The sequence below is a fragment of the Epinephelus fuscoguttatus genome, linkage group LG7, assembly GCF_011397635.1.
Source record: "Epinephelus fuscoguttatus linkage group LG7, E.fuscoguttatus.final_Chr_v1".
Classification (NCBI taxonomy): Eukaryota; Metazoa; Chordata; class Actinopteri; order Perciformes; family Serranidae; genus Epinephelus; species Epinephelus fuscoguttatus.
In genome coordinates, this window is record NC_064758.1 from 22,462,856 (window position 1) to 22,489,954 (window position 27,099).

The 27,099-nt window shown below is 39.4% G+C and overlaps 2 protein-coding genes and 1 non-coding gene across 3 annotated transcripts; 1 reads left to right on the forward strand and 2 right to left on the reverse strand.

Annotated features, from left to right (window-relative positions):
* Nucleotides 1–102: 102 nt before the first annotated feature.
* Nucleotides 103–14,795, reverse strand: smc5 (structural maintenance of chromosomes 5). Its single transcript, XM_049580826.1, has 24 exons — nucleotides 14,561–14,795; nucleotides 13,030–13,171; nucleotides 10,963–11,015; nucleotides 10,555–10,717; nucleotides 10,114–10,248; nucleotides 9,724–9,864; nucleotides 9,447–9,608; nucleotides 8,815–8,886; nucleotides 7,970–8,225; nucleotides 6,938–7,092; nucleotides 5,801–5,914; nucleotides 5,550–5,644; nucleotides 5,264–5,396; nucleotides 4,682–4,855; nucleotides 4,385–4,554; nucleotides 4,153–4,276; nucleotides 3,575–3,697; nucleotides 3,337–3,462; nucleotides 3,095–3,190; nucleotides 2,779–2,883; nucleotides 2,513–2,632; nucleotides 2,149–2,328; nucleotides 1,255–1,350; nucleotides 103–564 (listed from the first exon to the last, which is right to left on the reverse strand). The coding sequence occupies exons 1-24, from the start codon at nucleotides 14,722–14,724 to the stop codon at nucleotides 430–432; spliced, it is 3,234 nt and encodes a 1,077-aa protein (XP_049436783.1). The 5' UTR covers nucleotides 14,725–14,795; the 3' UTR covers nucleotides 103–429.
* Nucleotides 14,796–18,074: 3,279 nt separating this feature from the next.
* Nucleotides 18,075–18,453, reverse strand: LOC125892474 (small Cajal body-specific RNA 2). Its single transcript, XR_007449756.1, has one exon. It is a non-coding gene; the product is annotated as a small Cajal body-specific RNA 2 (non-coding RNA).
* Nucleotides 18,454–20,386: 1,933 nt separating this feature from the next.
* Nucleotides 20,387–25,738, forward strand: zgc:195245 (uncharacterized protein LOC565483 homolog). Its single transcript, XM_049580917.1, has 5 exons — nucleotides 20,387–20,553; nucleotides 22,324–22,351; nucleotides 22,752–22,902; nucleotides 23,003–23,147; nucleotides 25,144–25,738. The coding sequence occupies exons 1-5, from the start codon at nucleotides 20,530–20,532 to the stop codon at nucleotides 25,243–25,245; spliced, it is 450 nt and encodes a 149-aa protein (XP_049436874.1). The 5' UTR covers nucleotides 20,387–20,529; the 3' UTR covers nucleotides 25,246–25,738.
* Nucleotides 25,739–27,099: the final 1,361 nt, after the last annotated feature.

Below are 27,099 nucleotides of genomic sequence, written 5' to 3' on the forward strand. Positions count from 1 at the left end.
AGCAAATACAGTGATAAAAGGGATGCCTTTACACTGATGGTGTCAAGAATACAAATGAGGGAAGGTCAGATGTGAACATTCTAAATAAAGTTAACATAGCCATTTAGCACAGAAACAGCAGTATTTTATTAAAATATAAAAACGTTAACTGTTGAGGAAGAGATGAAACAGTTGCACATACAGTATTTTGCTTTCTCAAAAGTGGTTCTGCATTAATAGAAAAAATGTCTACTGCATCTGGACATAGTGTGGGGCTTGTCAAAGACTCTTTCCAAGGTCCATACAGCATATTCTATCTGAAATAAAACAGCTGAACACAAAATATTTATAATAAATGATAAACGTCAGTTGAATTTTTACAGCTGTAGAACTGGAACTCGTTGAACTGGAAACTAATTTGCGTAGGTCAGGACAGGTCGGACGGTAGGTTCAAGCCCTGGCTTTTCGTCGGAGACACCGTTTGATGAAAGCCTTCTCGTCCCATTCGTTGGGAGGAAGCATTTGGCCACCGTTGTGGACGCAGAGGACGGTCATCTCCTCAGCGTACTTGAGATTCTGCAGTAACTGAGGAAAAATACAGCAGGCACAAAGGTTGAGGAAAGTTGAGGGGTGACATTATAATACAGCAGATATACACATTCACACAAAACATGTTAAATTGATTATTACCGATGTTAACAGATTATTTTAACCACCCAGGGACAGCAGAAACAAGCCGAGAACACAAGACTGACATGTCATCACCTTTTAAATTTATGAATATGTATATAGCAAGCAGCTGCTTATTTACACATTCAGCAGAACCACACTTGGCATTAGCATTTATACAGAGTCATGTTTCTGGCCACTTGATGACTGTAAGTCAACTCCTGAGGAATATATCTGACTCTTCAGCTGCTAAATGCTGTGCTATATTCATCAGCTGGTCGCTAAATTTGTTCCTTGGTGCAGAGTAGATAGTTTACAGTGGGTTATTAGAATAGCTGAAAACAACAATAAGAGCAGTGAGAGTGAAACAAAACAGAAAAGTGGAAGGTCATAAAACCAAAACAATGAGCTGAAAGATGTTAAAACATTCTGTAGAGCTGAGGGGAACTGGAGAGTTGGGTGATAATGTTCTGTCCCTCTCTATCTCTCAGTAGTCGTGATCCATTGTTAATATAAAAATACCAATTATAGCCACTTAAGCAGAATGCACACAGCAGATGTACACAAACACACTCAGTGAGATCATCAGAAGGTACAAACACTCACTTTGGGAGTTATGAAGAAGTACTGGGATGTCGTCTCTTTGCAGGCTGTGCGGACCACAATGTCAAAGACTCTTCTCTCATTTACAGGATCCATTCCCTACACATAAGGGAGAAACAGTCTCAGTCACATCCACATACGCAAGCAGGCGTATATCAGGAGTATATCATCTTCACCTGTGTGTGTTAATGGTTTGCATATGTGTAGAAAAAGTGACAAAAAAGCTGCTTTGCCAGCAACTTAAATAAGTGAAGAGAAAGGTCAATTTCTTAAATCATTGACCAACATGCAAAATCTTCAGAGGACAGAACAAATGGGTCTGGAACATGCTTTATCCCTGCATGTCTCAAGGCCTTTACACACCAGGGTTTGTTTTTTTTGGGGTTTTTTTTTGATGGGACTAATTCACAAGTCACAAGAATATACTTTAACACAGAATGTGAATATTAGGTGGCACAAAAGCAACAGAATTCTTTTCAGAGCAACGTACTGCTGCTGATATGAATAGTTTTGATGTAATATTTGCAGGCGAGTATTTCCCATTTTCATGTCATTAATTCGCCACACTCCGAGGTTTAAAGGCCTTTAGTCTGTTTTATTATCTGAAGATGTGCTGCATTATTACCCCATTAATACCTAAATGTGGTGAAATGTTAGCACATGGGTTGAGGATCCAGTGACTAATTGCTGGTGTAGGTTGGACCCTAGAGCACCACGTCATGGCCAATTATAAAGCGTTTAAATTTTGGCTCATGAATCCTAAAATGTGAGACTAAGAACTCTTTTTCCTGGACTCACTGTATGTCTGCTTCTTCTGCAGCTCTGTTTTAATGTACATGTTCTCACAGAAGAAAAGCTGTTGCGACTGTGTGTGTTTAAGTGTGTGAGTGTGACTACCTGGTTGATCTCATCCACCACTCTGAAGGGGCAGCGGTTGAGCTCCTGCAGGGCCATGAGGTAGAGCATTGTGGAGACGCTGCGCTCTCCTCCGCTCTGATGGTGGGCGGTCAGCTCGTGGAGCTGAGTGCTGCTGTGGAACTTCACTCGAATTCGGATCCCATATTTGTCATACTCTTCCTGCAATGACAGACAGCATTTAATGGGGGGAAATTCTAATTGTTACAAATACCAACATCTTATGTGAATGATTAATTATGAGCAATATTCATCGCTTACATAAAATACAGTAAACGACCACTGAAACTGCACTTTGTCCCCGAGATGTCAGCGTGTGTTTTGTTCCCTGCGTGTGAGCATTTACCTCATTCTCTGAGTGCAGATCGACCTCTCCTGCACACTGCATGGAGCGGAAGAAATCACTGAACTTGCCATTGATCTGTTCCACCAGCTGCTTCAGCGGGTTCAGCCAGCGCTCCTTCGCCTGTGAGACACACCCACACACACACACAGATCACGTTATCAAGGATGGCCTGCTGTCATAAAAGAAATCACAGAAAGAACCACATTTCTTAACAAAAAAAAAAAAAAAAAATCACTCAAGGATCACTGCAGTGACAGATCATGTACCTCAGATATGTTCTGTCGGTAGGCGTTCAAGGCGTTGGTCTTCTCTTCCAGCTCTTTCTCCAGATGTTTGATCTCCTGCTCTCTCCTGTTGTACTCCTCGACAACCTTTGAAGAGAAGGAGAGAATTAACGAGGGTGCATGACAAGATGTATTCACACTCAAAATTTATGTCCAAAAAATTAAGTAAGCCAACAATAAATACACTGCTACAACACAGATGGTTTGAAATCTATTTGTTTTCTCAGAAAGTTTGCTTTCTGAGAATAAAGTTATGATTATACAGAAATAATTTCAGCTGATTCTCATGTGTTCTTACACTTTCACTGAGGCCAGTGAAGCACTCAGCTCTGGACCGCTCCTCGTTCAGCATGGCATCGATCTCGTCCAGCGTGTCAGGCAGTTTGCTGAATGCCTGCGTCCATGAAAAATAAGAACCGTGAACATTTGATTAATTAATATCACTAACATTTTGTGTTCAAAAACCTCCACAGCAGTGACTGGAACACATGAGAAAGATAGTTTTATTTAGCAACATAACAAACAGTGATAAAGACTAACATTACGCAGGTCTTCAGGTAATGACTCATCAGGTTGCATCCTGCAGATCGTTTTTGCTCTCTTCAGAAGGCCTTTGCATTGTTCTGTCAGCTGGATCTTCCTCTGCTCCAGACGGCTGCATTTTTGCTGCAAGAACATATGTGATGCAGAACAAGGAGTAGATCATGACATACAGGAGTTAATATCACAAACAGTCCACCAGGATAGATGTATATAAAGGTGTGTGTGTTACGCTTACATCGAGGGTCTTGAGTTCAGAAGCACCTTCTCGACAATCATTCTCCAGCTTGGCCTTCTCAGCTGTCAACCCCACCGTCTCCAAAGCCAGGTGCACCTTCTCCATGGTCAGCTTGGCTCTCAGCTACAGACGATGGAGAGACAAGGGAAATGGAGGGCACAAGGAAAGTCAGCAAAAAGAGGCAGATTATAAAGGACAGGTTGGCACTTTTAAATGTTAAATGTCTCCCCTTTTGTAATGGCCGCAAAAAGTGTTTATGCAGAACATTATGATGTCACAGTGAAGATGACCTTTTACCTTTTGGATATAAAATGTCATTACTACATCATTTTATCCTATGAGACATTTGTGTAAAATTTTGTCATAATTAGCTTATGAATTCTTGAGTTATGGCCAAAAACCGTTTTTGTGGAATCATAGTGACCTTTGACCAGGGAGGGAGGGACAGACGGACGGACATAATGCCTCCAGTCAAGGCTTCCACCAGTGCTGAGGCATAAAAATCTTCTCTAAATATCATCCTACCACAGCTATCAAATCTAAAGCAGTTATGGTTCAAAGTCTTCATGTATCCGTACCTTCATTTGGGCCATGAACGCTGCGACTATGGACACCTTCTGGGCATTAACAGCTGCGATTTTTTCTTTAGTCTCCTCTTCAATCTTCTTCAGGTCAATAACACTCCGCTCCATCTGCCTCAGACTAAACACATGGGAAGAGGAAGTTAGACCAATTAAGATATATTTGCATTAATCAATCTAACACAACTCTACAGAGAAAATTTGCTAAAAGTATTTCAGACAGACTTGCCTGTCCTGTTTGGTGCTGATTTTCTGCTCCAGTTGCCTCTTTTTGCCCTTTACTTCAGACAGGTGCTTCTTCTCTGCCAACAGTTCATTATCACGGCGATCCAGTGCAGCGGCCTCTGCCTGCAGGGCCTTCAGCCGCTCGTCGATGTCTCGTAACTTCACCTCACAGGCCTAGTCACAGAGGGGTTAACAGTTAAACTCTAACATGTTAGATGTTTCAAGGTATACTCGAAGGAGCACCAGATTTATGAAATGCTGCAGTTAAAAAAAAGGAAAGGGCTATGCCTCTCTCCCTCACCTTCATCTGCTGCTCCAGCTGCCGTTTCTGTTCGGCGTCCACGGTGATGGTGAGGTACTGGGAAGGGTGAACTGCGGAGTTACTGGTGCTGATCTTGTTGGAGTAATGGGACCTCTTTAATGTGTACCTCTCCTCTGTTGTGTATAACACCCTGAGGTAGGGCTCCTCAATCACCTGTGAGAGAGAAAATGACCGATAAAGATCGACATTTAATAAAAGAAAAAGACAAAATACAAACACTGAGAACTCCTCGCAAAATCTCTGAACTTCAATGATCCTGCTGGGAAATGTCGGGAGAAGAATGTACGGCTGTCAGATATAAAATACAGACATAAAATACAGTACAACTAAATCAGACAGTGATAAAATGCATCTTTAATTGACTAAAAGCACTTGGTCCAAATAAATAATTGAATTGGGTGATTATATGATTATTATGGGTGTCTGCATCTCAACCTACAACAATTCTCTTCACATCCAGCAGTAAATTCACTGCAGAAGTTTAATTTTAAATGAGATTTACTTCCCTAATTCTCTGCTGTTTGTTGTGGGAACTTGAATAATGTGGGAAGAGGCACGTACCGTTTTAATCATGGCTTTAGTCTGGTCATTGCCCACAGGGACATCATGCACCTTGTACTGGTGACAGAGGTAACTCATCACCTCATCAGGGGCGTCAAACATCTCACGCAGGTAGGTGAAGAAACCAAAACGCCTTCGAATGAGTAAGAAAATTAAACATAAAGTATGTATAAAACTAAAAAGTAAGGATCACAGACACAATTACAACAATAATAGACCATAAAATAAATACAGTTGATGTTGATTTTAGGTCATTAAGCCTCAAGTAAAATAAATTTTCTCTCACTTCAGGGACTCAATATTTAGGGATGGCTTTCTGCCAGAACACGACTCCACTGGAGCAGAAATGGAGTTCACTTTCAAGTTCATCTTGTCACGGACCTGAGGGTCGGGAAAGATCAAACGAAACTTCTTATTTGGGAGGGTAAAGACTGGAGGTCACACACAAAGTTCTGGTTTGTCTGACAGTTTGGACAGAGAAGGATTTTCATCCTCCAGCCAGAGTCAACATGACATCATAACCTGCAGCGCACTGACCTCAGTCATGAACTTCTCCATGTCGTCTTTTCTCTGGAAGACAAATGCCCGCAGATCGTGGAATGAGATGTGGTTCTCCACGTACTTAGCATAGCGATGATCTTTCACATTGATCTGAGGAAAGAGGACAGGACATACCTTTCACAATAAGAGAATATCCCACACTTGGTACGTTCAAAACTCATCTCAAAACCTGGCTTAAAACCAATCAACATTGTAATCATCACTAATCTGTACAGTTATGTGGTGCGTGTCTGTATGAGTGCAGACCTGCACCACATTTTCTTCTCAATTATCATACACTGATCCCTTTTGTATTTTGTGTCCTGAACGTTTTCTGTCTTGTCAAATTTGATTGTACTTGTACTGTATAGTATACTACTTCACTTTATGCACTCTAAATAGGCAACCATGCACTTTATAAACTAATACTGTAAATTGGCATTTTGCACTTCATAGACTCATTAGCTGCTATGTTTGAATGTGTTTTTTATTGTTGTTATTTCCTACTTAATTGTGTATGTTTGTTACCTGCCAAGGGACTCCGAATGTGAACTAGCGTTGCGCTAACTTCAGCACATTTACACTGTTTTTTACTGTTGTTCATTAATGTGCATTGTCCCTTTTAAATAAATAAAAAAAAAATGTGGACTATGCAACTGAAACAGAGAGCAACACACTCACAATACTGACTGCTGTCAAATGTTTTGTGAGCGTCACTACGATGAGATTTCATAAGAATAAGAATAAAATCAAGAAATTAAATCCCAGCCTTCTGTCAGTCTGCTTTAGGTACTCGTTGTGCTAATACTTTATTTTAACATTTATAAACACTTTATAAACGGTTTATAATACACTGTAATGTAGTTGTATGCGAATGTAAGTGCATTTCCCAGTGTTAATTAATGCATAGCATTTGTCAACAATTAAATGATTCCAACTGTGTTTTACTATGTCGTCATCATCGTCATGTCGTGTTTATTCAGCCTTAAATTATGGTGCACACAGGAGGAGTTATATCTACATTATAGTGTTACAAACATTGTATTAAAAGTTTATATTCTGCTTGTAGTTTTTAAATGGGGTAGGGTTAAAATAAAGTGTTATCCACATGATTTAGTGGGACTCTAAACTCACCACCAGCATCATGGGCTCATGGACATTTCCATGAAAGAGATGTTTGTGCTGTCTGAGCCACTGGAGGGCAGTGTGTGTGTCCTTGTGGCGTCCTCGCAGCTTCTCCTCTTTGGCATTCATCATGTTGTTCATGTCCCTGAGCTTTCTCTCCAACACTGGCAATTAAAATAAATACACATCGTCCACATGAACCACATTCTATGCTGTAAATGTTAGCAGCATCTTATGTTAAAGTGGAAATAGACAAGCTTTCTGCTTTAATTTATCATTATGAAGTTTATGTTGATTGCACAATGTTATGGCTAAAAAATTAGGGATGCACCGATCCCATACTGACATCAGATATTGGGCCAATAGTGACTCAAACAGCTGGATCAGTATCAGTAACAATGGGGCAGATCTATTCTGTTAAATTCTGCATTAATGTCTGGTTACACGTGTGTGTACTACATCATGCGTCAGCAGCGTGACGCATAGCTGAGGGAGCTAACAACAATCTCTTTAATTAAAAACTGGTATTGGACTGGTACGCTGTACTGGCCGACGCCCAAAGCCCAGGTATCAGTATCAGGACTAAAAAAAAGGTGAAGTGGTGTGTTCCTGTATAGACACCACTGGCTTTCACAAAGCCAATTTTGTCTGCCATTGAGTACAATCTGCCGGGAAAATGAAGGCTCAAGTTACGGCACAAAGGAAGGGCTTCAACCACTGTGCAACCAAAACTGGAAGAAGATGGTGCTTTTGTTTGCTCCCAGTAGCTGTGAGTAGCAATCCTCGGTAACCAAAGAGTATCAATGTTTGTTCTTTGCCGTTATTATCGTCAGTAGCAGAAATGGTGGACAGTGAACACCTAAAGTAACTGTGGGAACTGTGGTTGCTGTCAGGCTCTGATGAAAATGGAAAGAAAATCTGTTGTCTTTGTGACAGCGGCATCAACAATAATACCACTCGTCAACGCTATGGGGGGAAAAGTTGTGTGTCTCCACTTTAAATAATTAGATTTATGTAACCTGCATAGTTTGAGAAACTCACTTTTGTATTCAGCATGGAGGTTGTCCTTCTCCCTGCGCAGATCGGATTTCTCTCCTTCGATCTTGGCTCTCTCCTCCCGCATGTTCCTCAGCTCGACATTGACGGCATTGATCCGCGGTGTCACATCGGGTTGGTCGCCAACTTTGGCGAGCTCTGCCTTCAAGTCATCAATGGTCCGTCTGGTGTTGCTGATTCTCTTCTGGTGGTCTTCCTCTTCCATCTGCTTCAGCCTCAGCGTTTGCTTGATATCGTCAATCTTTAGAGAAGAACAGGGAGAGTTTTCATTCATTATAAACGACAGCTGCAGATAAAGTCTACTTTAATCTGTGCTAAAGTATATTAAAATAAGGCATTAGCTAAAGCTATTAAAGAAAATACTGATTGTGTTATTTGAATGGCAATTTCTGTTATCATCTCTTCTGACTTGATACTAAGCTGGCAAAGCATTATTTTTAAATTAACTGATTCATTTGGGATCTTTCCCCCCAAAAAATAATTTGCTGTAATTAGTTAAAGCAATCAACAAATGTGGAGTGTGAAGGAAGTGTAAACTGAGCCATGAAAAGATAAAACAGGAGGACATTCTTGGGTGCAGGGTCCCACAAGGCGTCTACACGTATCAAACACTTAAATTTAGTACTTTTTAAGCCCATTTCAAGATAATTACCAAATTAAAGACATTGCTGGACTTTTCAAGGACCTGCAGCCTCCCTGTCTCAGATAGAAGTCCTTTTAAAGTAAAGCGGCATGTTCATTGTCGGCTTGTTACAGTGGATGTCAACAACACTGATCACTTGTTATCAGCTGTGAGGGCTGTAAATTTTCTAACCCTTTCTGAGTCTCACCTCTTTGTTTTTTCGATCCAACTGATCTTGTTTCTGTTTGCACTTCTGAGACGCATCTTTGATAGCAGCAGTCTGAAAAACAAAATGCTCACATTATCATCATAATTCTATCACAAACATTATATTCCTATAATTCTACTGCTAAAAACACATGCTCAAAAATCCTGGCATCTCATTTTAATCATGACATTAAACCTACTTTCGAGAGGTTTATAACTGGATTTTGATTACTACTGCTTCATATTCAGTGAAGATGTGTTTTTAAGGAATGAACCCACACTACATCATAAATAGCTGGCAGGATTCTCAAGTGTGCCGCTCTTAAATGTCTTAATATTTTTATTATGAGTTTCCGTGGGCAGCATAATGTTCTGATTCATTTAAAAGGCACTTAATTCATGTGTAATCCTCATGGATGCCCAAAGAGGCTTTTCATAAACAATGAGAAGTGCATCAAAACTATGAGTGCAAGCTAACGGCCAGACCTCTCAGCTACATGAATCCACACAGATTATTAATACTAAGTATGCTGAAAGTAAAATACAAAAATAAATCATTAATCATGTTCCTTCTTTCAGACCTAAGTGTCGTACTGTAGACCTATCAGAGAGTAGTAACACTTGTTTTTTCACCTTAGCCTTTATTTGTGCATCAGTTGGTTTCATCTGGTTGTCAATCAGATGGATCTTCCTCAGCATGGGAGCCTGGGACTGCTTCAGGGCAGAGAGCTGCTTCTTGGCCTCATCTCGCTCCTTCTTCACACCCTCTTGCTCCTTACGGGTGGTCTCGTACTCCTAGCATCGGAGGGACAGGATCAAAACAGACACAAGAATTCAGTTTTACTCTGACTGCGCGCTGTGTTTATTTGTCTCTCCCCCTCATACACAGTGTGTAATTTCCACCACTCACCACCCATGGTTTCTTCTTGTCAAGCAATTCAATCACGTCCAGATGCCTCTTCTTTTCGTAGTAGCGGTTCACATCATGTTTGTTCCTCTCGTTCCTCTGCTTGGCCTTCTCCAGGAAACTGGCCTTCTCCTTCACAACATTCTAAAAAGAAACCAGCAACAATAATGGAAAACCTAGAAGAGCCCGAGGTCTGAAATGCTGCCTTTACATCTTTTAAATATGGGGAAAAGTTAAATAATTGATGGTGCAACTGTGATATATTGGTTTTTTTTGTTTTTTTTTAAATATTTGAGCTGTGACAAAAAGAAGGGAGGGGAATTCCACTTAGATGTTTACTGAAAGGGATTCTAAAAAATCCACAGCTCTTTGAATTGCATGAATTATATTTACCTCCAGTTCTCGTTCTCTGTTGCGGAAGTTTTTGAGCTCACAGTGATACTCGTACATCTCTGGTGGTCCCACTGACTTTTCAGTTGCCTCCAGCAACTCAATTTTGGACATCTTGGCAAACTCTCCCACTTTTTCCTGTATGGATACACCAACCACATCAACAGGAAATCAGAAAACAGTGAGAAAAGCATTACTGGGGATAACATTTAAGGCAAGTTAGAATTGTTTAAGTAAAGATTTGCATGCATAAAATGTGACCTCCACATCCGCCCACTGACCCCTTGATTAAATACTGACAAATACATTTGAAAATGAGATTTATATAATTGACACAAATGATACCTGCACTGTGCAAATATCCCATAATGTGACAACTCTACTTAAACAGCCTGACCCAATGGACAATTTCAGCAGCTATTTTAATAACTGGCACAAACATACCTGAGGCAGAAACTGGCAGAGGTTGCTGACTTGGATACGCAGAGCCTTGACTTCTTCTTCCACTGCTTTCTGGTTGCAGTGTCTTCCATTCAACATCCACAGCGACTGATTGTTCTCCACATGGATCTCTCGGTTAATCACTACATTACCACCAATCTTGTGCCTGGAATAACAACAAAGAGTTATTATTCCTAAATCATTAAAAAGCTGTAACACCTGCTGGCAAAACAGTGATATCAGCTTAGGTTAAACTGTCTGGATTTCTAAAATGCTGAGTTATGTTAGCAAGATTAATATATCATGATTTCTAAATTGCTTTATCTGAAATTTTTGAATACATGCAACACAAATGTATTTCACCTTTATAAGAGCTTGATATTAGTAAAGTAACTCTTTCACATAACTTACAGTTCAATCTCAATGAATCCCTTATGGCACCCACGTTTGACATACAGCCCAACCTACAGAAAAAATAAACAAATAGTTTCAATAATCATCATCAGATTTGTAATTAATTTTTCTGTCAGCTTAAATATCTTTATAACTATTTGACTGACTGGCACTGGTTCAGGGATCCGAGTAAAACCATTACAAGCAGTGTAAGAGGACAACGAAAGACACTCAAATATCAGTGCCTACTACCTACTGCAAGCAGTTGCTATCAGCTGAAAACCTTTAATGTATTAACCCTTATATCATGCGTTTTATTTACTCACTGGTCTTTGGAAAGAAATCAAAGTCGGGCCAAGTCCAGAGTACTTCTACAACCCCTGGCAAAAATTATGGAATCACCAGTCTTGGAGAATGTTCATTCAGTTGTTTAATTTTGTAGAAAAAAAGCAGATCACAGACATGACACAAAACTAAAGTCATTTCAAATGGCAACTTTCTGGCTTTAAGAAACACTAAAAGAAATCAAGAAAAAAAATGTGGCAGTAACAGTTACTTTCTTAGACCAAGCAGAGGGAAAAAATTATGGAATCACTCAATTCCGAGGAAAAATGTATGGAATCATGAAAAACAAACAAACAAACAAAAGAACACTTCAACACACCACTAGTACTTTGTTGCACCACCTCTGGCTTTTATAACAGCTTGCAGTCTCTGAGGCATGGACTTAATGAGTGACAAACAGTACTCTTCATCAATCTGGCTCCAACTTTCTCTGATTGCTGTTGCCAGATCAGCTTTGCAGGTTGGAGCCTTGTCATGGACCATTTTCTTCAACTTCCACCACAGATTTTCAATTGGATTGAGATCCGGACTATTTGCAGGCCATGACATTGACCTTATGTGTCTTTCTTCAAGGAATGTTTTCACAGTTATTGCTCTTTGGCAAGATGCATTATCATCTTGAAAAATGATTTCATCATCCCCAAACATACTTTCAATTGATGGGATAAGAAAAGTGTCCAAAATGTCAACGTAAACTTGTGCATTTATTGAAGATATAATGACAGCCATCTCCCCAGTGCCTTTACCTGACATGCAGCCCCATATCATCAATGACTGTGGAAATTTGCGTGTTTTCTTCAGGCAGTCGTCTTCATAAATCTCATTGAAACGGCACCAAACAAAAGTTCCAGCATCATCACCTTGCCCAATGCAGATTCGCGATTCATCAGTGAATATGACTTTCATCCAGTCATCCGCAGTCCACGATTGCTTTTCCTTAGCCCATTGTAACCTTGTTTTTTTCTGTTTAGGTGTTAATGATGGCTTTCGTTCAGCTTTTCTGTATATAAATCACATTTCCTTTAGGCGACTTCTTACAGTTTGGTCACAGACGTTGACTCCAGTTTCCTCCCATTTGTTCCTCATTTGTTTTGCTGTGCATTTTCTGTTTTCAAGACATATTGCTTTAAGTTTTCTGTCTTGACGCTTTGATGTCTTCCTTGGTCTACCAGTATGCTTGCCTTTAACAACCTTCCCATGTTGTTTTGTACTTGGTCCAGATTTTAGACACAGCTGATTGTGAACAACCAACATCTTTTGCAACATTGCGTGATGATTTACCCTCTTTAAGGAGTTTGATAATCCTCTCCTTTGTTTCAATTGACATCTCTCGTGTTGGAGCCATGATTCATGTCAATCCACTTGGTGCAACAGCTCTCCAAGGTGTGATCACTCCTTTTTAACTGCAGACTAACGAGCAGATCTAATCTGATGCAGGTGTTAGTTTTGGGAAAGAAAATTTACAGGGTGATTCCATAATTTTTTTCCTCAGAATTGAGTGATTCCATAATTTTTTCCCTCTGCTTGGTCTAAGAAAGTAACTGTTACTGACTACCACAATTTTTTTTCTTGATTTCTTTCAGTGTTTCTGAAAGCCAGAAAGTTGCCATTTGAAATGACTTTAGTTTTGTGTCATGTCTGTGATCTGCTTTTTTTCTACAAAATTAAACAACTGAATGAACATTCTCCAAGACTGGTGATTCCATAATTTTTGCCAGGGGTTGTACCAGTGCTGTTTACCTTATCACCTCTGCCCAGGATAGCAGTCTTGCCAGCCAGACCCAGACAGATGGCACACACGATGCTCGACTTGCCAGTTCCATTGGCTCCAACAATCATGTTCAGATTAGGTCCAGGATACACCACAGAGTAGTCATAGGTCCTGTGAGAGCACAAGGTAGGATTTAAGGTTTCCCTGCAGGGTCTTAAAGGAGAGGTGAGCCACCTATACTAACATCAAAAAATACAGTAAAACTGAAAAACTTTTACAGATTAAAACATGAATCTTAAACGTTCCTCATGTGTCCCATAAAAGTACTGATGAGAGCGCTTTCTGTTTTTACGCCCCTAAACTGGAATTCGTTACCTCTGGATATTAGAATGGCGAGCTTCCTCAGTATCTTTAAACATAAATTAAAGACCTATCTTTATATCTTTAAATCAGTCTTGATTTCTCAGTTTTAACCACTGGTTTTTCCCTTCTTTATTCTATTTTATTTATCTATTTACTCTCTTTTTATTCTGTGGAGTTTTAATCATCTTTTTTGCTTGGTTTGCTTTTTAATATTTTATTGTTTTGTGTCCAATTTTGCCATGTGACGCACTTTGGGCTGCATGTTTGTATGAAAGGTGCTATATACATTAAGCTGAGCTGAGTTGTTTAAAACCTAAGTGGAAGGCAGGGAGTTCAAGCACTTACAACACAGACAATCCTTCAAATATTTAGCACCCAGGCAGGTCACCTGGTTGTACTAGTTGAAGCTTTTTGACACCCACCTTGCTGTGGGTGTTGACTCCAAGAGGCTGTAGTTTGTGGTGCAGGTGAAGTATATTACTCCATACTAAAGGTGTGTCATATTGAGTGTAGTCTATTTATTTAGTAGGGCAGACTGCTCACTTTAGTAGATGAATATTTATTCAGTCTACCCTCTTTGTTATAAAGGGGGTGAACAATATAATAGAAACACCTTTTGGTATAAAACAGGTGAACAGCATCACAGTCAGCAACCAAAATGGCCACGAGTAATCCAAACAAAAGCTGCATGACAGAACTGTTGCACTATACTGGTTTTAACCAGGTGTACCTAATAAACTGACAGTTGAAAAAAAGTGAACATTATTCAAACGTTAGCCATCATAGAGACTTGATCTGGACTCCTCCCTTAAGATCCTGAAGATGATTTAGTGTCCAACTCAAGACTTGTATTTAATTTGTCACTTAACGTCTTTAATTGGAGCTAAAATATATAATATTTAGACATGATTTGGTGACTTACAGTGTGAATACATCGGTTTAACATGACACTAGTGGAGCAACTGACACACCCCTGGTTTTTAGCATATAAACTCAGTGGGTTCACGGCTTGGTCATGCTTACACAGACAAACAACCTTGAATCAGTGCCAAGTTAATGTGCAAGCATGTGTGCTAGCTTAGCTGTTTAGCTACCAGCAGGGTCTATGACATTGTACCAGGCTGGCGGCGGTTAAGTTTCGGTTTGTAGATGTCGTCCTGTGTGTGGTTGAGTGACAGCTGAGCAGCAGTAACTTACAGGAAGTTTTTCATGGTGAGCCGAACTATGGATCCCTCCACAAAATTGCCCTCTCCTCCGTTTCCGTTGGGCTGGCTGCTTGTAAACACGCTGGCCCCGCTGCTAACGGTCTGTGAGCTGCTGGTGACATGACTGGTTCGTCGTCTTTTGCCGGACGAAGCCATGGTGAAGATAAAAAAGAAGCTTGCCCAGGAAACCACAGGCAGGCTTGTTCACCCTCGCGCGCTTCGCCTAATGGTTACTGAAAGCCGATTGGACAAAAGAGATCACGTGTATACACAAAGACGAGCGTCATCAACAAAACTAACGTTCATTATCGCGAGACTTTATTTACAGCTTGATAAATACTCTCCTATGAATAAAACGTTTCTCAACTGTCCTCAACCGTCTTATGTGTTATTTGTTGGCTATTGGCACTTGTAAAACATTTACAAATAACATAATTGCATATGACTCAAAAAAATATATTGATGTGAATGTATTATATAAATTCAGCTGATTGTTAATAGTGATAAATATTGCGTTGGTATTAAAATAAGAGATATCTCCTGAAAAAGATGTGTAGGAGAAATCTAGTTCTTTGAAGTACAAAAAAATCTATTTGTCATGTGCTCCTGCTTTATATATAGAAATATATCCTGGGTGGAATTTAGGATTATTGGTTTTGTTAATGGGGAAATTCTATGTAAATATAAAAATATGACTGACTCCACATGTAATATGTTATACAGTTGCAGCAGTATACCAGTTTCAGGGTATACTGTGGTATGAAAATTGATGGTTATACCGTGTACATTTGCTTATCTACAACTGATCTCCTGCACATGCAAATCTCTTTTGCTGCATGACTGCCTGTCAGACTTTATACACATACTTCCATTACAAAAATGTTTTCTGTCAGTGAATATAAAAGGTCTGTCAAACCAAAATTAGGCTTCTGTATTAATTCTTGTAAGGGTCAAATGGTCATAGTAATTGTATAATACTGTATACCGTGAAACCATATTTTCGGAAATGGTTATTGTACTGTGAAAATCTCATACCTTTGCAACCCTAGTTGTAAAGAACATAGTGAAGACTTATCCTTTTGTTAGTATTATTTTATTCATTAGTTTCCTTTATTCATGAATAGTCCCTGGTTATATCCCGATTACCAGGTGTGATGTGATGTGTGATCATATGTTGTTTTTTTATGAAACTAGAGAGGTGTTGATTACAGTCATTTTGGAGAATGTAATTTGTGGTGCTGTGGAATTGTTTTATATTATTATACCAAGAGATGTTTTAGTATTCATTCTACCCTCATAAAGTTAATGGAAACAGATCATTATGGTGGGGTTTATTGCAGGTTTTTTTATTAAGACTTAATTGGTGTCGGCTAGGTGTGAGCCTTCCTAATAAACTGGCTACTGAGTGTATACATAGACTACTGTTCCTTTTATTTGAAAAGACAGATAAACGGGAGGGAAGGAGACAGATGAGGTTGAACAAATGAGGCCATGATTTTGCTGTGAGACATAACAGAAGAGGTTCATATTTTTTTCAAGTCCACCTTAAAACAATAGGCCGCTGACCTGTCCATGTAGGCTGCATTTACAGAGGATGAAGTGATTCCTCCTGATGTCCGATGCTCTGTGCAAAACTGCACTAGTATGAAGTTTAGCTGAAGCTAATACAATGCTTCGGCTGTTTAGTTAGTCAAATGAGGTGGGGATCTACCAAAGTTATGTTACATTTTACATTGTTATTCTAGCACAAACTCCCACCTTGTGTATCCCCAGTTATTTGTTGCTGGTCTGCGGCACAGGGATAGTGACACTGAGAGGGAGTTTTAGGCTAAAATACACGACATACAAAATTTGCTTAACCGGGACTGCAAAGGTCTCACATGCATTGGTGTAGGAGAGGTTTTACGCATGCATACAGGGTATACCAACCTCTTTTTCTGGACATTCTACAGTATACCCACCTATCACCCAAAAAGGTCACTGGAATAAACAGGAGAGTATACCCACTTCCTTCTCAGCAACATACCCATCTACCAAGCAGTACACCTACCTCATCAACTACCACTTGCTTGAGGAAATTTCTTTATAGCCAGTATGGACAGGAACTATTATAGCAGCCAATGATACTTTCAAGGTATATATGACTATGTATTGTGTCAACACAGGTTTAAAAAAATGTGAACCTATCCTTTAAACGGGAGCACAGGCCATCAACAATAGGGAACCCTGAGGTGACGACACATGTAGACTGTAGTCAGGTAATTTGCAACTATTTTTGGTAGATTACCAAGAAAACCACATCAAATTTTGAGGACCACCTTGAGTGGTACTTTAACAGCTTTTTATAGTTCTCTGCTATATTTCAATAAAGAAAATATGTTGCCAATTTGGACCTCCAAACACATCAAGAACCCCTACCTCACTTTGATAACATGTTCAGGGACAGCTAGTGAGATAAAAATTTAACAGTCATGTTTCTTCTTTAAATTTTTAAATCAGTTTATCGGTTTAGTCAATGACTCATACGCATAACCTGTGGCTATTCAATAAAAAAGATCGTCCACTTTTCTCCCAGGCTATCCCTGTTTTATTTTTATTTTTTGTTGTCTTGTTTCCGTGGTGCCATATGGTCTTACAATGGATGTGTGTGTGTGTGAGCTATGTTTAACAATGATGGCAAATTCTAGACTTCTGAGACTGACATGGCTTCAATGCATCATCTTTAAGATTTTTAGGTGACAAAAATACTAAAATGTCTATAATGTGTTGCACACAATGTCAGAACTTGTGATTTTGGCACATGGTTGCCTTAAAACACGCTGGCTTCACTCAAGAGAAATGTCCCATTTTACTGGACCGCCCTGACCCTTTCCTGTACAAGGTAAAGTGTATTGTGAGAGAACTGTGATTCCAAGTTAAACATTTAATGAAATGCAACATCCTACAACCACTTGTGTTGTTGTACCCTGATTGTTTTAGCTTCTGTAGCCTACTTTATTGCCAAAAAGAGAAATTCAGCATGCCACATGGCTTTATTGTTGTGGGACCAGTGTTTTCTTTCACCTTTGGTGTGCCTTTACTAGTTTTCACCGACAAAAATGATGTTTCATGTAAAGCTCATTTGTAGCAACGTGTTTGATGACTAGTGTTCAAGAGCCAAAGATGTAAAAACTTATGTCCAGTATTACCTGACTGACTTTCCCCTACTGTAGGCTCATGATTTCCACTTAGCTTAAGCCCTTATATGACGATGTAGTCTTTAGGCACAGTGGCTAACTTAAAATAGCTCTTACAGGTCTTTATATACCTTTATGTACGTATAGAGTGCCTATAAACGTTTGACCAGCTCGACCAAACAAGAGACGCTCCTCAAGTAACCACGACATCTTTTTTAACATATAACTGAACAATGAAACTACTTCAGACGAAAGTGTCTCGTGAACTAAACGCACGTCCTTTTAACCGTTCAAACCCGTCCAGACCTCCTCCTCCTTCTTCTGTTGTGGTTAGATCAGAATCGCTTCTTTACTCATTGTCCACAGTGAAGCTTGAGATGAACCCAAGCTCACCCAGAACTAGTATATCTGATCAATTCATCACCTCTGACCACAACATAAAGCGTGGAGGCCCTGTAGGTTAACATCTCGCCAACTGCTCATCGCCATGGAGGCTCGCGAGCGCTTTTCCTATCATCTCTGGTCGGAGCAGAGCCAAACTCAGACCAGATCAAATAAGATCACTGTGTAGGTTTTAACAGAAATACACACTCACACGGACAAACACCGCACATTTACTCACACAAACACTCGCCAAACACTCACCAAACACTCACCAAGCACTCACACACACATAACCCACTCACACGCCATTCACACTATGAAGCAAGAATTTCCGGGTCAGGTTTTAAAGCTGAAAGTCGCAAGGAATCATGGGACATTGAAAGCATGAAATAGTTGGTGCGTCGCCCTCATGTGGCCATTCATGAAAACTACCCTCCCTTATTTCTCCTGTGTACTTAATATTTCTTACATTTCTTGCATTACCTGTTACAGTAATAATCTCATATTATTTAAGAACCCTACTGTTTGTTTAAATAGATAGATAGATAGATAGATAGATAGATAGATAGATAGATAGATAGATAGATAGATAGATAGATGTTTAGTAGTCAGATATTTATATTAACCTTTGTTCAGCCTTATCATCCCTGTTTTTAACTGTCTTTTTCTGCGTATGTACAGATATCTTAAATAAACAGACTATTTTTGCATTGATCTCAGCCTGCGGATGTTTTTGTAGCTTTCTATCCCAGTTACATTGGTGTGCAGGTGTCTCTGCTGCCCTGTCTAGTTTATACACTTACTTGGTTATTAAAGCTGATTATAATTTATTTATTTTTTAAATCAAGTAATAAGTAATTGGGCCTATACGAAGTAATACAAAAGAGGAACAATGAAGTTAAACAAACACACCAAAAAGTGATGTTACAACTAAATTATATAAGTATTTTTAGGTATTGTTTTGTTTTGATGCCTTCACAGTTCATGCTAAAGGTGGATTCAACAAAATGTTTATAAACAATTCAAAATAAATGAAACAGGGGCTCTCAGTTTAATATCATTCGGAATTATAACACAAAATCCCAAATAGAAAAAGTCATTTTACAGTATATTTGTAAAATGGATTACATTAAAATAAATATGGTGTGGGAAGGATTAATTTACAAAAACAAAAAGTGTTTTTAGGAGCAGCTACTCTTTTCTCTGAATTTCTGCTATTATGTATTTTAAAACATATAAAAAGTTCGGGGAAAAAAAATCTACCTGCAAGTTGCTCTTTAATTGACCGATAGTAAACACAGTGTTTTCCACAATCATAGCCGTAATCATAAATGGCTGGAAAATACATAATGAGATCTAAATTAGTTTGCACTGATAGTATACATTTACAGTATGTATATGGTTGTTTCTTCAGAACAGGTTTCCGGGAAAAGACAGCACTCTAGTGGTAAATAGGTAAAAATAAATAAATAAAAAGTAAAATCTGCCATTTGAACTACGAGCAAGTTACAGTACATCATGTTTTTGAATAAAAGGCTCATAGGCCACCTGAATTACTGTAAAAACATAATCAGAACTTACAGTATTCACTACATAGTTGAAAAACAGTGGCTGAAACAACAGAAAATAAGACTTTTAATGAATCAACAGTGGTCATATATATGTACATACACACTTACACTCACACAGACACTTTTGCACCTACTGTTTGGTCTGTTCTGTTGTTGAATTTGTTTATTCTATTCATTTTCTATAGTTGATTTAACCCTTAAAGGCCCAAACAGCTTCATATTAGCTTTAGCTGGACGGTGGACACCTATATACAGCACATCTGTTGTATTTCTTTTACTGATCATTTGCCTGTATTGTCCCATTAATTTAACAGCTACATTGCCATATAATTTCAGGCTGTAGTGCTACAAACACTGAGTAGTCAGGGAAACCACATATAAACCAAGAGGGTCTGTTGTAAAGGTATGTCTCCATCAATAAGAACCAGTGAACATCGAGTGAAAAATCTTACTGCCTCCCATTATATACAGTATGTTGGCTTGCCTAGAACCCTTTGTTGTCATCAACTGGTAACAGTGCCGTGTTAGGTTGGTTTTAAGCTGCATTTGTGTCTGTGGCAATTACCTAATCTAGCCTCCAATACCCTGTGGGGGATGTGAGGTAATCTTGAATGGCGTAATAAGATTTCAGTGTGTACTACCACTATTGACTACTGCTAGACAGCACATTGAGTCTGAGGAGCCCTCGTCAACAGCAATATGTTGCACTTGGCCGCAGCAGGGAAACAGACAACAGACAGACTATGTGAGGAGGTGTGATCCCTTTAAACAATGGACTAAAACAGGAACACTGTTACTGAACAGAAACAGTGGACCTCCGCCATCCTGCCATGGAGGGGTCAGCTGCAAAAAAAGTGAGTTGTTTTCTTTTACCTTTACTGATGTCTGGTGAATGACAGGTCATCGTCTGGTCTGGTGGCCATCTGTCACAGGCTCTGTCAGGCTGTAAGTGTAACCTCAATGAGCTTACAGTCAGGGTTTTTACTGAATTCTACATGTCTAATAGAGTTTCGATTTCTCTTCATATTATGTACATTATGGACAAAAATAACACACTATTGGTGGGACAATCTATCTATTCAGTTATTGAATCAGATGTCCAGAAATGTTTCAGTGCATTAAAGCATGAAACTGCTTCAGTTCAGTTTGATATAATACACAAAGGGGCCCTTGAGTATAGTAACCATCAAACTGACATGGTTGGAAACCAACATAAGTGCAAAATAACAGCAAGCATTATGTTATACAGTGTCGTATTAATAGTAAAATAGCCAGAAGCTCATTTTTCTATGCTACGCTCTCCTTATGGAACAACCTATCCCTGCATATTAAACAAAGCTAGAGGTCATTTTTAAAACAAAAGTTAAGGAGGATTTGTGGGGAGGATTGATGGTTCACCTTTGAGGGAGGGAAGTTAAACCATGGGTTGTCAGTTGGACGAGGGTTGGGCAGGTTTATAGTGAAATTTGGGTGTTGTGTGCAATGATTTGCATGTTTCTATGTATTGTTTGTTGTTTCCACTGAGGGCCGCCTTGGAAATAAATGTTTTAAGTAATGTTTTAAGTGCTATCCTTAGGGATTTTTGTCTGATAATTCTCCTTTGAGTTGGTGTGCTTTTAAATTCCTAATAAAAAAACTTGAAGTTATACTAATGAATGTGTTATTGCTTTTCATGCGTACTTAAATGGTCCATTGATTCTCAAATTATTCAGTGTACTTCAGAACAAAATCTTTACATTTTAGGGAGTTTCATGTTCCAATACATGTTAATACTGTTGATGTTTCTGAAGGTAAGATGATCTCAGACAGTCGGCAGGTGATAGAACAATTCAGAGTGTCTGTTCTGGAGAGAAAGAGGAGATTAGGTGGAGTGATTTTGCTGGACTCCATCCCAGCCCTGCAGGCTCTGACTGGAACAATGGCTTGCATTAGGTCAGACACCCGTCAGGTTATTTGTCAGCTCAACCTCTCTGCAGGGGCCCGGGGAGGGACAGGATCTGGAGGCTTATGTCTGTGACAGGAACAGTAAAAGGCACAATCCCAAGCACGGCTCTGAGCTCCAAGAATCCCAGGAGCAGAGCTCAGGGATCTTATGGTCAGCTACAGGGCAGTTTACAACAGAAATATATGACTTCGTCTGAGAAAGGCTTCCTCAGATCACTAACAACAGCATCTACCATCTGTTACCTGCTCAAAATGATCCCTTCCTCCTGGTTATCTGGTTTCAGTGGGTGTGGTAGGGAGCTATCTGCCTGATTGTCCTACAGTATGTCTATCCACTGTTGTACATTATTTTCCCTTTTAATCACTGGTGGAACTTTGGTCATGTTTTGCCAAAGACAATCATTGTCTGGCCAGACCTACGTCACTGACAGAGCTGTTACGTCACCTTCGTGCTACAAGTAAACACAACTCACCTGCTTAAGTTACGCAGCGGGCACTGTCCCTTCCTGCTCTTACAGTATCTAATTATACCTATCAGGTAAAGATCAGAATAAAGACATTTTGATACATCACTGTTAATGTGTTTGCTTCAGCTGGTGGCTCTGAAATAATAATGTACGTGACAAATTACTAACAGGGTGTGTCTTCTTTTATATTATTTTACATGTTCTGATCGGCAGAAACCAGGATATGGACATCACAAAAAAGGTATCTAAAGAGAAAAGTGAAGTTAAAATAAACACTTAATGATACTGATGATTAGAATATATGTTTAATAGAAGTGTCACTCACATGTCACCAATCAAATATTTGATTGCTTTATCTATGTGATCTCCCAAATTGATGAATAAGTCTATTAGAATGATTAACTGATCTATCAATCAAATATTTGATTAACAGTTTATTTGTATAGGCTAAGTACTTTCCTGATTGTTCAAATTACTGTTTTTTTTTTTTCATTTTTAAATGTATTTACTTTGTGACTGAAATCTCACATTAACAACATTCAGTTGTGTCAAACAATAACATTAATCTAGATCAAACCTGATCAGTTAGAAGTTAACAGATGGTCAACAAGTAGTGATATAAGTTGTTTTGTGTTGCTCAGAGACGTCTGTTGGCCGCACATCTCTGTCCCGTCAGTCCATAGCAGACTGCAGTGGTGACGAGCTGACTCAGCCGAAAAAACTTAACGGTTCCTCAGTGGAGCCGCCGAGCTACCATAACCTGCACCGGGAGCTGCTGCTCAGCCATAAACGGTACAGGAAACACCTCTCTCTGATCTTACTGTGGTCAGCGTGAAACAGAGCTGTGCATGGTGGATTGTGTGTGTAACTGTGACTCTGACTGACCCTGCAGTGGCCTGCTGCTGGAGGAGAAACCAGAGCTGAAGCGAGTGTTGGAGCAGCGCAGACTGGAGCTCCATAAGGGAGAGGAGATGGCCCGACAGCAGCCCTCAGACCTGGAGCAGGAGCTCCGCAAGAGGCAGCAGAAGCTGCAAGAGGTACATAACAAACAGCTGAGAGACAATCAGTCATGAATAAAGGAATGGTAAATACAAATAAATCCAAACACACAGGAGGTGTTTTCATTGTTACCACAAGGCTTTGGGCATAAAAGAGACTCTAAGGGCCAATATGGAGAGTAACGCAACATTTCCTCAAGTACAACACAAAGTACAATTTTAAGATGAAATTGAATTGAATGGATTTTTTCACTGATAATATATATTAAAAAGTATATACATATATAGATAAATAATGCATGCACTCCGCGACCAGGAGGCATCACATATTTATACAATTTTGTCAAAAGGGTACAAAGCTATATTAAGATGTGATGCTTCCTGGTGACAAGTGCATGCAATAACACTCCCTTTTAACAATTCAATTTCACCTCAAAATTGTATTTAAGCACTGAATCAATGTACTTAGTTACCTTCCACTAATGACTATTGGTATTGGCCCTTCAAGTACTTTTACACTACTTGAATATTTCCATTTTCTGGAACATTACACTTCTACTTTATTAAATTTTAAATTTAATAATTGCTTAAAGGTCCAGTATGTAGGATTTAGGGGCATCTAGTGGTAAGGTTGCAGAACTGAAACTTGCTCCATGAGTCAGGAGTGTAGGAGAGGTGGCTGAAGCGAAAACGCAAAACATGAAAGGCCCCAGGCTACTGTAGAACGACATGGCGGCCTCTGTGGAAGAGGACCCACACCATATGTAGATATATATGTCTCATTCTAAGGTAACAAAAATACAAGTATTCTTATTTACAGGTGATTATACACTAATGACAACATAGCTGTGAATATAATATATATCCATCCATCCATCCATCCATCCATCCATCCATCCATCCATCCATTTATCCAATGCCCGGTCGCAGGGGCAGCAGGCCAAGCAATGCACCCCAGATGTCATTCTCCCCAGCAACGCTTTCCACCTCCTCCTGGGGGACCCCAAGGTGTTCCCAAATGAGATATGTAATCCCTCCAGTGTGTTCTGGGTCTGCCTGGGCCCCCCTATCAGCGGGACATGCCTGAAACACCTCCAGTGGGAGGTGTCCAGGACGCACCCTGATCAGATGCCCGAACCACCTCAACTGATCCCTTTCAACGCAAAGGAGCAGCGGTTTTACTCCGAGCTCCCTCTGGATGTCCGGGTCCTTACCCTATCTCTAAGGCTGAGCCCAGCCACCCCACAGAGGAAACTCATTTCGTCTGCTTGTATCTGCGATCTCATTCTTTCGGTCACTACCCAGAGCTCATAACTATAGATGAGGGTTGGGACATAGATGGACCAGTAAATCGAAAGCTTTGCCTTCTGGCTCAGCTCCCTCTTCAGACATCACTGCAGAAGCCGCAGCAAACTACCGATCCATCTCACGCGCCATCATACACTTCATCCATTATATAGAGTTTTTGCCAATAGATGCCCCTCAGTCATACACTATAGACCTTTAATATTTCACTACTTGACAGCTGAAGTTTCAAATTTAGATTTTTTTGATAAGCTGATAAATACACTGCATTGTTAAAGGTGAAACCAGTGTCTCCCAAATTTTTTGTCTTTGACCCCTTAGAGAAAAGCACCAAACGTTTCAGATGGCTTCATTTAAATAACAGTTCAACATCCAAAGAGGTCAAATTATTCAGTATTTTGTTTAAAAAAAAGCAAAGGTGAGTGAACAGTCCAAAAGAGTAAAACAAATGTGTGTAGCAGAACTTTGTTTTTTCTTCTTTCTTATTGGTTTCAATAGATTTATCTTGTGATCCCTACACCAGGGACACAACCCCTAGGCTGGAAACCAACAACTACCTGTGTATATAAGTAATTATTAGCAACACCTTTAAATCTGACTGTGTTTATGCCAAAATACTATTTAACCACGGTGACTCAAATTTTGTTACCATACTGCCCTTAGTCTGGACTAACTGGATGGTGTATGACACTGACTGGCTGAGAGCTGATTTGTCTTTTGTCTCTCCCAGTATGAGCAGGAGGAGATCAGGCGGCGAGAGAACCAGCAGAAGATCCCAGAGTTTGTCCGTGTGAAGGACAACCTGAGGCGGACACAGACGTCTGAGCAGTGAGGCCCCACGGCTCCCATCAGCCCCTGCAGAATCTCACCATAGTGGCCCTATCTTCATGTTCACTGTTTGCTGAGTTACACATAAAAAAATCAAATCAGGCACCAGCTCACTACACATCTCTTAGTGAATTTTAAATTACATTTTGAGACATCAGAATCTGTGTGAGGAATCATGCGTACCAAAAAACACATATTTAGAAAATCTTATAACTCTGTCACTGTTGTGTTTCTGATGAGGGAGTGGAAGTGTTCATTTTTTATTCACAATTATGTGGTTGAAGGAAAGAGGATGGATATTTTTTATGTTTTTTTATGGTCATTAATTTTTTTTTCAACTTCTCATGCCTCCTCTTGGATTAAAGAAGTATCAGGCTGTTTTATTGTTTTTTGTGGAGAGGTCACACAAGTCAAATTCTATAAGACCACTACATGATTATTAACAGAGACATTTCTCAACAGAGCTGTTTTGTAATGATAGAAATCCCCCACAAGTGTGCATGTCTGTGTATTTGTTCCTGTCATGACTTTTGATTTTTAGTGTATTTGCTGTGTGATGTGGAAATAAAGGCTCTATGGTTTGCAGAGATGTGTTGTTTGTTGGACACAATGCAAAGCACTGAGGGCTGATTTGCATGCAGCTCTTCTCCCCGAGGACTCTCACGCTTCTTTCACATGGATATGGGACTTTGTTTAATTAGCTGATCTTTTCATTCCATCACGGGATGAGAGGAGAAAGCACAGGCCATCTGGAGGAGGCTTTTCAGGATATAGAGGCTAGGAATCCTCAAGGGCCTGGTTAAGGCACTGGAAACATTTGGATGGTCAGGGAAGCCACCGACTGCAGGCAAATAAAAGTAGCCTGTTTGTTATATCAGAGCTGCATTTGGATTACTTTAGTAGCTCATACACAAATTAGACACAAATTGCGACATGTACTCAGTGTTGTAAGACATAATCAAATCTTCTAAGTCAATATATTCAGCAAAATAAAGAATCAAAAGTAAAAATACTTGCATTTTTCTGTTGTAGCCCATTGAGGTGAAGCTGATTTTAACTGCTTTATATACTCTTAGCTCAATATGTAACAGAACACGATATTGTCTGTCAAGAGTGCTGGTTTCATTTCAACATCAGGGGTGGACACATATGAAACTGAGGTGTTGGGGGTCCCCCACCAAACAAATTCTGATCATCAAACACTTAATTTCCTGCATTTCAGTAAACTTTTATGAACTGATTTTTTTCATTTTTCTGGATAACTTCATAATGTAAATAAATTTAATTGTGTCAAAATAAAAGTCCTCTACAACTGGCATGTTTTTTTTTTTGGAGGGGTTAAATGCACATGTTCAGAATCAGAATTAGAAATACTTTATTGATCCCAGAGGGGAAATTATTTATGTTACAGGTGCTCCTTCATATTCATATTGAGGGGGATGTGTCCTTTACCCACTCACCCACCCCGAAATCTACACCAATGTTGTCCATGCTCATAAGATCTAAAGCTTAATCTGCAAATTAAAAAGAAACAGTGGCGGTCAAATAAATGTAGTAGAGTAAAAAGTATGTTTCCCTCCTAAAGTAGAAGAATTAGTTGTCTATTAGCGTAAAATAGAAATACTCATATAAGTATACAAAATTTGAACTTACAGACAGTATTTGAGCAAATGTTACATTTCACTACTGTTTGTGTTACAGAAAATAATAATAAATGAATAAACAAGGCAAAATATTACAAGATCAAAATGAACAAATTACACATCAAGCTATATTTTATATATATGTGCCTGAACAGAATGTATGCTATCAGCAATCAAAAGTAGTAACATCTGTCTCTAAAATATAATTAGGCAAT